This window comes from Carassius gibelio, chromosome B4 (assembly GCF_023724105.1).
Source record: "Carassius gibelio isolate Cgi1373 ecotype wild population from Czech Republic chromosome B4, carGib1.2-hapl.c, whole genome shotgun sequence".
Classification (NCBI taxonomy): Eukaryota; Metazoa; Chordata; class Actinopteri; order Cypriniformes; family Cyprinidae; genus Carassius; species Carassius gibelio.
The window spans coordinates 5,835,541-5,848,652 of NC_068399.1; the positions used below are offsets into that span (position 1 = coordinate 5,835,541).

Here is a 13,112-nt window from a genome sequence, read left to right on the forward strand (position 1 = left end):
CATACATGTACATGAAACGTAGCTCGAGGCGCACACCGTTGAACGTGTATAGATGGCGCTGTTGAGCCATTTTGCCACACCCACTTCTGAAACCCATATCAGACGTAAATTTTCGCCAGTTCTGAGGTGTGTGCAAAGTTTCATGACTTTTCGAGCATGTTTAGGCCCTCAAAAATGCGATTCATTTTGGAGAAGAAGAATAATAATAATAATAATAATAATAATAATAATAATAATAAACGGAGCAATTCCAAGAGGGTCCTCACACCATCGGTGCTCGGGCCCTAATTAAAGCTGCAAGCAGCGATGAACGGGCCCTCGCACCCGGGCTCACCGGCAGCGAGTGGCTTTAGTAAATAGGTGAACGGTGAGAAACATGCATTTAAACTCATAAATATAAGTGGAATATATCAAAGTTTACTCCATATTTGTGCCAATCTTTGTGTTGCCAGTAGGTGGTGCTCTCATTATAATGGACTATTGGCCTTCAGATGTGTTCAGGGCAGGACTCTTATCGAAAATGTGAAGTTTGGGGAAGATCGAACAAATTATGCCTGAGTTACAACAACTTCTCTTGCTGTGGCAAGACATCAAATTTTGTCATGGCGCCATGGAAACGCCCTTTAACAAAAACTCAAGATCTCCAAAAGTTAACATTGCACAGGCCTTTAGATTAGACTGACCACAAAATATATGTTAATCTCAAAAAAATTATAGGAGTAGTTTGTCGCAGCGTAAAACATGTCACTTCCTGTTGCCAATAGGTGGTGCTATGACTATAACTGAATGTGGGCATGTAGATCTGTTCAGGTCAAGAGTCTTATCCAACATGTGAAGTTTGGGGCAGATTGGACATTGTATGTCTGAGTTACAGCAACTTCCTTTTTCATGGCGAAACAACGAAATTTGTCAGGCCGCCATGGACACGCCCTTTAACGAAATCTAAAGATCTTCGCAATTTAACATCGCAAAGTGCTTAAGATTACACTGACCAAGTTTGTTGTTGATCTGAATAAATCTCTAGGAGGAGTTCGTTAAAGTACAACCCTTGAAAATGGCAAAAACAACGCCAATTTTGCAGAGAAAATTCGAAATAACCGACTTCCTGTTGGGATTTGGATTTCGTGCGAAGAGACTTTTTTGTAGGTATTGCTGTGTTACATGTGTGTACCAATTTTTGTAGATGTACGTGAAACATAGCTAGAGTCGCACTCTGTTGAAAGTGTATAGGTGGCGCTATCGAGCCATTTTGCCACACCTGATGGAATTTTGGCCTTCAGATGTGTTCAGGCCAGGACTCTTATCACACATGTGCAGTTTGGGGAAGATCGGACATTTTATGCCTGAGTTATAACATCTTTTATTCCCATGGCGAGACATCGAACTTCGTGACGGCGCCATGGACACGCCTTTTAACGAAAACTCAAGATCTTCACAACTTAACATCGCACAGGCCTTTAGATTAGACTGACCACAAAAAAGACATTGATGTCATAAAATTTCTAGGAGTAGTTCTTCGCAGCATAAAATATGACACTTCCTGTTGCCAATAGGTGGCGCTATGACTATAACTGCATATGGGCATGTCAATCTATTCTGTTCCAGAGTCTTATCAACCATGTGAAGTTTGGGGCAGATTGGACATTGTATGTCTGAGTTATAGCAACTTCATTTTTCATGGCGAGTCATCGAAATTCGCCAGGCCGCCACGGACACGCCCTTCAACGAAAACTCAAAATCTTCGCAATTTAACATCGCAAAGGCCTTTAGATTAGGCATACCAAATTTGGTGTTGATTTGAAGAAATCTCTAGGAGGAGTTCGTTAAAATACAACGCATGGAAATGGCAAAAATGACACAAAATTTGCTCATAATATTAAAAATAACCGACTTTCTGTTGGGTTTAGAATTTTGCTCCAAGAGTCTTTTTTGTAGGTATTCATGTGTTACATGTGTTTACCGATTTTCATACATGTACGTGAAATGTAGCTCGAGGCGCACACCGCTGAACGTGCATAGGTGGCGCTGTCGAGCCATTTTACCACGCCCACTTCTGAAACCCATATCAGACGTAAATTTTCGCCAGTTCGGAGGCGTGTGCAAAATTTGGTGACTTTTTGAACATGTTTAGGCCCTCAAAAATGCGATTCATTTTGGAGAAGCGGAATAATAATAATAATAAACGGAGCAATTCCAATAGGGTCCTCACACCATCGGTGCTCGGGCCCTAATAATAATAATAATAATAATAAACGGAGCAATTCCAAGAGGGTCCTCACACCATCGGTGCTCGGGCCCTAATAATAATAATAATAATAATAATAATAATAATAAACGGAGCAATTCCAAGAGGGTCCTCACACCATCGGTGCTCGGGCCCTAATAATAAACGGAGCAATTCCAAGAGGGTCCTCACACCATCGGTGCTCGGGCCCTAATAATAATAATAATAATAATAATAATAATAATAAACGGAGCAATTCCAAGAGGGTCCTCACACCATCGGTGCTCGGGCCCTAATAATAATAATAATAATAATAATAATAAACGGAGCAATTCCAAGAGGGTCCTCACACCATCGGTGCTCGGGCCCTAATAAGAAATATTTAGTGACTTGCCTTGTCTGACCATAACTCTATTGTCTGATTTTGTCAATGCAAATAGTTTGAAAAAATGTCTGTTTTGTTAATGAAAGAAACTAGTCAGTGATTCATGATTCCCCATTCATAACTGCTTCATTCCTGTACAAATCAGCAATTCGAATGAATCAATTTAAGTAATTATTAAATGATAAAATCAGTGACCTGCCGCCACTTACTAGCAGTTTTAGTTTCATTTATAAGTATAATTTCAGTCATTTCAATCACTGAATATTTCTACAGGCCTATTAAATTTGTTAATTTAAAACAATCTCAACATGAATTTAATTGCACTCATGCCACCTCTGAGCCTCATTAAACATCTGAAAATGCACCTATAACCCACATTTTTCTTCTTCTGTGCAACCTAGTAGCCTACAAATTAACATTAAAGGAACACTCTGACTTTTTGAGACTACACAGATCACAACATGTAAATAGGAAAATGTTTGCATTATTTTGTCACTTATTGGGATTACTATGCTACCATTATCCATTTACATCCAGTCTTTGTGCTAAGCTAGGCTAGCGGTGGGTGCGTCAATTAACACTTACAGAACGCACAGGAATTAAAAAGGTATGTATGGACTTATCTAACTCTGGGGGATGCTATGAATTAAAGATGGGTTTGTGGACCCACACATCCTAGAGATGTAATTTGAGAACTGTGCTTTGCTACGGTCGTAAACCTCACACATATCTATGGTACTTTCAGACACAGAGCAGGAAAGACATTTTGCAGGGCCTCGGTTTAGCCGTTCCAAAATACCTCCATTTAAAAGCAAAGATAAAATATTAAAATGACCACCTGTAAATCTAATGGCTGTAGTTCTATTTTATATTAAAAGTATCCTTACTATCCATATATTCTTTATTTAAAACAATATATTCAACTGGCGGTATTCCCCCAACGTGTGTTTTCCATCAGTTGTTTGGCCTTCAGCCTTTTTACGTAGTTCTTTTCATTTACTGTAAGATCGCTTTACACTAGTGAAAGTTAACTTTTCTTAAAGTTCAGTTGTATTTTACTGCATCCGCATCCTTCCATCCTGTAGATTGTGTACTGTAAAATAACAAATATACATTTTGCTTAAAGTCAGTAAAATTTCACCTACAATTTTAAACGTGTTTTAAACACATTGTGTGTCATTAAAGCAAGGCACACTGTCTATCGTCTTATTTTTTTATTAACCTGATGACTCAATGCAGTGCTAATTTACTTCAGTAAACAATCGGTCATACTCATTAGGTTACAACAGCTGTTTCAAATTTATTTGCTTCATCTGTCAGCTCTATTGTCCCCAACAGAAGATCGTCATGTAAACTAATTAAATTTTATATTTTAACAGTCTACACAATCATCTAATTCCTATATAAATTGGCAACTTAAACCACCAGGATTTCAATCAGCTTTACATCTCCGATATGGGCTCGAGGCGACTTGAAACGCTGAACCTCTTAACAACCATACTCCAAGTAAGTTCAGTTGCGCGAGAAGCGTACCCCCACCCAGGATTTCCTTCAGAAAACTCGAGATAAAATAAAAAAAATAATAAAAAAAAAACTAAACATAAAAAACAAACAGTGTTCCGATGGAAGGACCACTCACTCACAGACTAACCGGAGTGAAAACTGACGCTTACAGAAATTCTGAAGAGACAATAAAAATACTCCCTCAGAAAAAGCTAAAAATAAATCTCGAACGAGGCCCCATTTTAATGTTACGGCTGACTCATAAACCGCAACATAAAAGAGGCAGACAACAAATTCTTTAACAATAAAGTAATTTATTAGCAAACCAAATAAACAATTCAAAAGAAACGACGTCTAGGGGGAAAAAAAATAGGACACACGCGTGTGGTTATTAAATAAACAAATATAGCAAAGGGATGATTAATAAGAAAATAAAAATGTACAAATGACAAAGTTGGGAGAAGTGAGGGTGAAGCAAACCACCTCTCACTCCAAGTCACCGGCCTTATACTCTGGTGAGTTACTCAATGATTGAATACACCTGTTGCCCAATTAACATGTGCACTGTGTAGCAGAGCCAGCAGGGGGCAAACAGGCAGGCGTAACATAGGGGAATAATATGAATGCGTGTACGAGTGGTCTTGATGCACTGATCACTTTGAAGATCATTGGTGTCTCTCTCCCCTCCCTCCAGGACATTTATGGAACACGTCTCACCCGTAAACCCCTCTGCATCGCAGGTGATCCCACCCACCCATCACACAGCTTCTTCAGTCAGCTGCCATCAGGGAGGAGACTGCGGAGGCTCCAGGCTAGGACCACCAGGCTGAAGGACAGCTTCATCCACCAGGCTGTCAAGAAGCTGAACTCCCTCCCGAACTTACATACCACAAACACAGCTCCGATCATGGCATCCTCCATTCCCCTGTGCTAAATTGACTGCAGTCGCTGGCTGAAGTTACTTCAGTGTTCCTGTTGGTGGTCTGAATACACCAGGAAAATGGCCCTGGGGGGAAACTAGTTCCTCAGGAACCGTTGTGATGAATAGTTCCTAGTACTGTGTGATGTGAAGGCGCCTAATGTCACTTTACCAGACCTCTTCAAACACCTTAGTGCGTATTGTCAGTATATGATTCTCTAAAGTTTTGCATTAGATTTTAGCTGATTGTGTAGTCAGTTAATTACTTTAATTCTTTGTTGAGTTCAGACTAAGGTTTACCTTATTCGTCTCATAGAAACAAGTCTCTGTTTTCACTTTAATTCTTCATTTTATTGCACTTTATCTATTCATAGTGTTCATTAGTAGTTGTTAGTTACTATTGTCTACTGTTGGTTTCATGAGGCAGACTATGGATGACTTATAGCGCAGCACACATGGAAGAAAAAATGTATTGCTCAAAACTTGTTATAGGTTATTCCCAAAACACAATTGTTCCAACATTGCTTAACAGTTACAAGGTTCTCACTTCCTCTCGAAGTGGTGGTTTTATTTACATCCAAACAAAAGAGCAACACATATACATAGAGGTCAATAAATATGGTGAACATGGAAGCTTGATTTTACGGTGCCTCATTTTACAAATGGTGAAAACTGTGTGATGTGTAATAAACTCCACATTCAGTAAATGTGAAAACTAAGGGCTGATGTTAAAGGACTTCAGGAGGTTGACTGACATTAGGTCAAGTGTTGACAGATAAATGTGGATATTGTACTGACTGAAGAGTAAATCTCTTCAGAACATAAATATATATATATATTTTTTTATTGTATAAAATCTGAGAGCTCTCGGTCCCTTCATAGACAGCAATGCAACCACAATGTTCCCAGGTCCAGAAACATAGCAAGGACATGTGACATCAGTGGTTCAACTGTAATTTTCTGAAGCTATAAGAATACTTTTGTGTACAAAGAAAACAATTTACTCAATTCTTCTCCCAGAGTTACTGTCTTCCGCCATTTTGTGATAAAAACTAAAATGACATGATCTTTGTTGGGAAAAAATTATGACCCGTTCTTGTAGAGAGCAACCAATTTTTCAGGATGCGTGTATACAGTTTTAGATTTGACTCAGTCATGTCCATGCAAAATGTTACATTATTTTCTGAGTACTGCTTATTTATTTCACTTCAGTAGAAACAAATAAGACATTACAATTCCAGTATTAACAACTGTTTAATATAAAAGTAGTGGCAACTTTTTTTTTGGTCCAAATAATTTGGTAATCATCAAAGGTTTGCAGGCTCTTAGCAGGAGTTTTCTGATGGTGGATTTTGGAGGACTGCATACAGCGCTTCACAATTTAGATGAAAAGGAGTATCCACAGATTTAGTGTTGCCAAAAGCAATCATGAAATAAAAGATGTTTTTCAAAGTTATTTTCTAAGTAAATGTGGTTTTACTTTCAAAAAGAACAAAGAAAACATGAGAAATTTCAACAACACTCATTGGCAGTTCACTTGTGTACATCCTAGCTAACACTAATGCCATTCTTGCTTGGGCTGTTGTTTTAGTTTTCAGTTTTTTTTTAACTGCCAACTTTCAAGAGCACAGATGCTGTAATTGTATGCACAACTTAACTTCTTCACATCAAATCTAAATTTGATGACAACAGCCTAATTTCTCACACTTTTAGTACAACAATTTGTTTTTTAGAGATATTACCTTTGGGCAAGATTTCATATCATCCAGCTCAAGAAAGATCTTTTGAAATGCCTCAAAAGTGTTTTTCAGTTCTTTTGGGTAGCTGAGGTTGAGTGCATATATTAGTCCCATTAGCAATGCACAGGCCCTGGGTACGTCCAGGTCTTGCTGGACTACTGTTCCCTCAATCACAATTCTTGCAGTGGCTGGTTCTGATATTGTGGAACCTCTAGTTATAATAATCTTCATCACTTCATTGGAAATATCCCCGTAATCCTAAAAAGGTCCAAATCAATGTTGGTTTAAGTTAGAACATATTTGGAAATCAGATTAACTATGTCTGACTTACCGAATGTTCTTTAAACAGCTCTTCCTCGTTTTCTCTGAAATACACCACTAAGGAACGGATAGCAGCCTCTCTCCTTCTTTCCAAAGAATAATCCTGTAAATGAAAAAAGGTTATACTGCTTGTCCATTCGAAATGGGCTTTTAAATACACAACTCTTATAAAAAATATTAAATAAAATAAAAAAAGACTAATTAAAGATGAGGTTTATGACTAAACTGTACCAATTATTGATTTCTACTAGGGCTGTAGCTATCAAATATTTTAGTAATCAAGTATTCTACCAAAAATTCCATCGATTAATCGGATAAAATGTGTTTTTGCTTAAAATGCAATATTAATTATGCAGGAGAAAATAAGACTACGTTCCCTTTTTTAGAAAATTTTTATTTTTATTTTTTAAATGCATACATAAAAAATATAAATTTAATTATTACCCATTGTTTCTCTGTCTGTACTTGTACCGTGAACAATGACAAAGTTGAAAGATGAATTAAGTGCCATTCAGTTGGGGTTTTAATTAAACTTTTTCTGAGATGCACATTAAACACATAAAACATTAATTTATCGTTTAATTATTGAAAATTAACTTAACTTTTTGGTAAATAAAAGGGTATTTACTATTAAAAATAAAACATGGAAGAAATGTAGTGTGATTAAACCTTAAAAAAAGCTTGATTTCTTTTTAGTGGTAGGCTATGTACATTCTGCTGAACAACAGTCTTTAACTGGACTTTTATTTTGACGGGTTGATGTGTCTTTACAGTTCTGTGTATGTGATGTGACGCTAGTTTTACTCAAATCAAACAGTCAAATGCTCATGAAGTAACCGTCACAGCAGTTCTGGAGATGTTGTTCATGTGTTCACGTCTTTGAGTGAGAGGAAAGACGCTGAAATCACTGCGAGCGTCACGCACGCTTCAGTGTGTGTGATAAAGGAAGTCGAGCTTCTGCTCCATTCATTAACAGAGACACACAGAACATGCAGGATTCATATTTAAATAGACCGTTCCGGCTTAATATTTACAGATATTAGTCCATATCGTGATTTGATGTAAGTGCAATGACCTATTTTTTATTGATTCATTAACAATTTGGCAAATTCCATGCCATTTCGTGTTAAACTGTAAATTCTGTTTTTATGACTGGATTCTGCGATTCCCTCCGCGTTTTCTGCATCTGCATTCGTGGTATGCAATCCCTATCTTGCAATGAACATACGCCTCGACGTTCTCTTTACATTTCCCTGCGTCCTCAAATCAAAACACTGCTGACTCCTTGCATTATGCGATTTCGGACACAGCGCTTGTGTCTCCTTCTGCTTTGTGGGTAATGTAAACGCGTTGTGTCACATTAAAAAAAATCATTGCGAAAGATTTCAATGTGCTTTGAAGGACAGTGTTTGTAGCTAACAGGCTCTGAAAGATGATGTTTGTTTGTCTCTTTTTTGTGTTTGTAGTGAGGTTTCTACTTGTAAACGTTACATTTATTCATACCTCTAGTAGCATGTTCTTAATATGCTGAATACTGATTTTTGAAGACCGTCCCCTTGAGAACACCAAGGACATTAATTTAGGAGAGTACTGGTCCAGTTTTGCCATGAACGTTGCCTCCAGGTCAACAGTGGTGATCCTTCTGAATTCTTCGTTTATCTGTAAAAAATAAGGCACAGTTCTGTTAAATGTAGAAAACTGAATGCAATCTAAAAAACTTTTATGACAATATATTTACCTGTGCTGGATCAAAAAGTGCAGGCCATCTGTATTTTAAGTCATTTAATGGTCTTGCTTGACTGACAATTTCCTGCCTGCGAATAGAGAATGTCTTTGCCATTTTTTCACTGATTATTTGATGGTCCACACCCCTAATTATTTCATTAAGGAGCTCGACCCTTTCATTTTCCAAGCTTTCTTCAGTTTCTCCATGTGGGTGAGGGGGTAAAAAGTTCACCTCTGCTTTTCTTGGTTTTTTAATATTTTTTGCAGGTGCTCTTTCATGTGCTCGCTTCTTTTTGAGAGAGTTAACATCGAGCTCGGGGCATCCAAGGCCTCTCAGTTTTGCTCTATAGTTGCCCATTTTATATTTTAGTCTCTGTCGCCATCCATAGCATCCATTATATGAGCCCGGTTCTTTAAGGCAGGGATATTTCTGAACCAGAGCCTCAGCAACATCAGATAACTGCGCGCTTGTTGGGTAGGCCACATACTGAAAGATGTTTTCAGCTAATTTCTCTAGGATGTCTGGAAGGATTGGTGTAAAGTTGAGTTGGGTTCCATCCTTCCTGAAAGCCTCACTTCCTGCGGCAAGCACAAGTTCTGTATCATAGGCAAAGCGAGGTACTGAGAATTCAGTAGGCCAACGTTGTGAACGCTGAGTCTTGTGTTCAGGTGATGGAAGTATCAGTGTATCCTGCGATTCAGAAAAGGAACTGCTGATAGAAGGATAGATGTCGGTCACTGAGGTGTGGACAGAGGTTTGGATGCAGGTCTTTGATGCACTTTTAAAGGAATTCTCCACATCAGTAAAAGTCAAAGTAAGTGTGGGAGGTTCAACAATGTGAATCACCTTAATTGTGTCCTTGTCTTTAATGTCACTTGTTGAGGTAAGAGAGAAATATTCCTCCCCGAAATCAGCATCCTTATAATGCAAAGTAAAGTTCCCATTGAGGACAAATGTCTTCCTCACAATAGACTCGAGTTCACTCACAGTCTCAGGGATTCCCTGAGGCAAGTCCAGTTTGCGAATGTCATGGTCTTGAAGAATGATACGAAGTTTGGCTGGACAAGACTTTGGAGCTTCTGTAAGAGAAACCACATCAGTGTGAGTTACAGAAAATAAAGGGGATGAATCTCTTTCCATATAAACGTCCCTTGTCCACTTCAAACTTCAAACATTAAAAATCATGTAGACTTACCAATGCATGACAATGCAAATGCAAAAAATAAATAAAAAAGGGATAAACAACCAGCAAGCCAATATCGCAGACTATTAAATGGATAGTTCACCCGAAAAAGAAAATGACTTTATCTGCTTACCCCCAGGGCATCCAGGATGTAGGTGACTTAGTTTGTGTTCTACTGAAGAAACAAAGACTTTAAACTCAAACCGCTGCAGTCTATCACTCTTATAATGTAAGTGGATGGGAATCACAACTAAAACATATTTTTGGGTGAATTATCCCTTAAAGGCCAATTCACACTAAGGACAATAACCATAAAGATACAGTTGAATTATTTTTTTTTCAATAAAAAAAGAATAGACAAAGTCCACACAAAAGCTATATAACGATAAAGGCCCAGAAAAATTATATTAGTGGTCGACTGACTTTTTTATTTTATTTTTTTAATATAAATATAGACATCTAGGAGGGGTATATATTTTTTAATTTTTTAATTTTAACAAGAGGGAGGAGCACTGTGCGCACTCAGGCACTGCTCTGCGCCATCAAAATAAATGTCTCGAACACACCAACCAAGCAGAAAAATTGATCAGCCGATGCCATTATTTGAAAAAAGACAAGTATTGGCCGATATATAAAAAAAATATAAAATATTCTTAATTATATATTACACAAAATATACAAATAACAAAACGTTATAAAAGACATTTCAGATCTATACTAGACAAACATTATAAAATACATTCAGGTGATGCATTTTTAAATAAACCAGTTAAACACACCTCTGAATTAAACTATTGTCTGTTTACATTAAAAACAGTACAGTTCAATAAAATATGCTTACCTGCAAACAGAGAGTTAACTGAAAACCAAAATTTTACTTATAAGCCAGTAAACAGTATTTATATTACTTACAGTTATATATAAGTAATACACAGTGCTCAGTCACAGCATCATGTAAGAGCTAGTCTCTGTCTCTCTGTGAAACCTGTGACTTAAAGGTACAATTTGTAAGACATATGCAGTAAAATATCCAAAAACCACTAGGCTAGTGTTATATATTTAGTCCAGCTGATTACTAACATCTCTAATGTTTTCAACTACTTGTAAATCATGAGATAATTCCCATTATAAACAGTGACACGGGGCAATGACGTTAGTTTCCCTTTGTTACCGCCTTTACTGACAAACCACATGACAACAGTGTCGTGGACAAATGCGGAAGTAGCTTTGCGAAAAACTTCAACTAGAAAGAGATGCCGATCTTGCTTGTGTTTTACTCGACAGGTGAGTTGTTTTGATTCGTATCTTTACAGAAAACGTATTCTATTATAACGATCAACAAGATTAGTATTATGGAGCATAAACACCAAACGCGGGGCATCGCGTCTCCAGACCCGCGCGAGGACGCGTCTAATTCGCAGTCTGATCGCGTCTTTGCATTGACTTTGTATGTAACGTTAATCTACTCAAGCAAATCGTTGAACTCGCGTTAAATCCATAATTTATCTTTCCGTCTGATTGATGGCCGTCAGAAGTTGGGTAGAAGACAACAAATCCCATCATTCCACGCTCCTTTCTTGGCATCATCAAACCACGCGATTGTTATTGTTTTGGTAGTGCGCCCTCTCGTGGCAGGTCCTACAACCTGTACCTTTAAGAGACTGTTTGTTTCTAATACCATTTCAGTTTTGGTCTTAGCACTAATCCTAGATCAACGTCAGATACTGAGGGTTTTATAAGAAGTGAAAGTCACAACAGATGTTTTCTTTACAGGCTAATTCATGCCTTTTATTTGAACTCTGTGATGCTAACAATCAAGCAGTTTGATTCAAACCATATATTATGTTGCTGATCACTGGATTTTAAAGCCTTAATTCAGTAAATATATTGAAAGACAAACTTGAAGACAAAAAAAAAAGTTAAGTAACACATCAGATTTATACAATATAAATGCCACTGGGTAGTTATTTACTTTAAGCTAACAAACGTTTTAAACTACTTTCATATTATTTTGAAAAACAACATGTATGTCCACACTCAATATCAAATAAATCAGATTTATTTAGGACCCTCATTTGACATTCTTCAAAAATAGAATATCTGTACAACACAACATTTTAATAATGATCAAAAACTGACTTGAGTTCAGCTCTGAGATAGAAAACCAACCTGTTTGTTCCTCGGCCTCCTCGTGTTTGACTCTGAACGATTCCTCAATCCTCATGTCTTCACTCTCCACTTTAAAAACCGCCATCTTTACAACAGTGTGTCACATGGATCTCATTCGCTTCTCTGTGTGTTTGGAAACATAACCAAGTTTAAGATAAGCATCAATAAGTGGAACAGACATGAACCCAAACTAAATCTCTGTGTGTGCTTCGGTCAGCTCCCTAGTTTAGTAGTTAGCGCACTGGTGAGGCCCGATTAACTTATACAAAAACAATAACAACAACACTCAAAACAAGCACTTCTAATAAATAATAAAAAAAAACAAATTTTACTGACGCTTCATGGTTAGTTACGGTTTATATTTGTATTTAATAATCTGAAGATAAGAAGAGATTACACTTTAAGAGACAGATTGCATTGTTATTAAAACGATTTCCATTTGTTTGTGAAAGCATGTCACTCTCTTGACCAGGTGTCCTCGCGTGCAGGGACTCGAGCGCAAAACTGAATCATTTCGCGAAGCATTTGGTTCAAATGACTCGAATTCTCGAAAAACCCATGTCCTAGCGCTGAATTCGTGTTTACTTTAAACTGATTCCCAAAATGAGACGCATCTTTTCTGTTACTCGTGAATGCATGCGCTTCACAAAGTAAATAACGAGCAGTAATGTTAGATACAGAATAACATTGTTATATTTAATAAAGCTTGCTTGGTTTATGTCGCCTGTGAAAGAAACTATAAAACAGACTGAACAGTTTGCATGTATTTAAAAAAAACTTTCAAATGGTTAAAAACACAAACCTCTCTTCAGTCGAAACGCAGCAGCGTGGCGCCGCCTTGTGACGTCACACAACCAGCCCAGAACAAAAGTCCCAAAACAGGAAGCTAGTCGGTGCAAACAAAAGGACATTCGTAAGCCAGAAGTAGAGGCAGAAATCTTTC

The 13,112-nt window shown here is 37.5% G+C and overlaps 1 protein-coding gene across 5 annotated transcripts; it reads right to left on the reverse strand.

Moving 5' to 3' along the window:
* Positions 1-5,360: 5,360 nt before the first annotated feature.
* LOC127955941 (uncharacterized) lies at positions 5,361-13,100 on the reverse strand. 5 transcript variants are annotated; one of them, XM_052553617.1, is made up of 8 exons: positions 12,972-13,100; positions 12,170-12,292; positions 10,134-10,172; positions 8,830-9,896; positions 8,595-8,750; positions 7,102-7,194; positions 6,774-7,028; positions 5,361-6,403 (listed from the first exon to the last, which is right to left on the reverse strand). In XM_052553617.1, the coding sequence occupies exons 2-8, from the start codon at positions 12,252-12,254 to the stop codon at positions 6,275-6,277; spliced, it is 1,824 nt and encodes a 607-aa protein (XP_052409577.1). In that variant the 5' UTR covers positions 12,255-12,292; positions 12,972-13,100; the 3' UTR covers positions 5,361-6,274. The 5 variants fall into 5 exon arrangements, with proteins under 5 accessions (XP_052409577.1, XP_052409575.1, XP_052409576.1 ...); XM_052553615.1 differs by having other exon boundaries at positions 10,134-10,175; XM_052553616.1 differs by lacking the exon at positions 12,972-13,100 and adding an exon at positions 12,567-12,925 and having other exon boundaries at positions 10,134-10,175.
* Between the last annotated feature and the right edge of the window lie 12 nt (positions 13,101-13,112).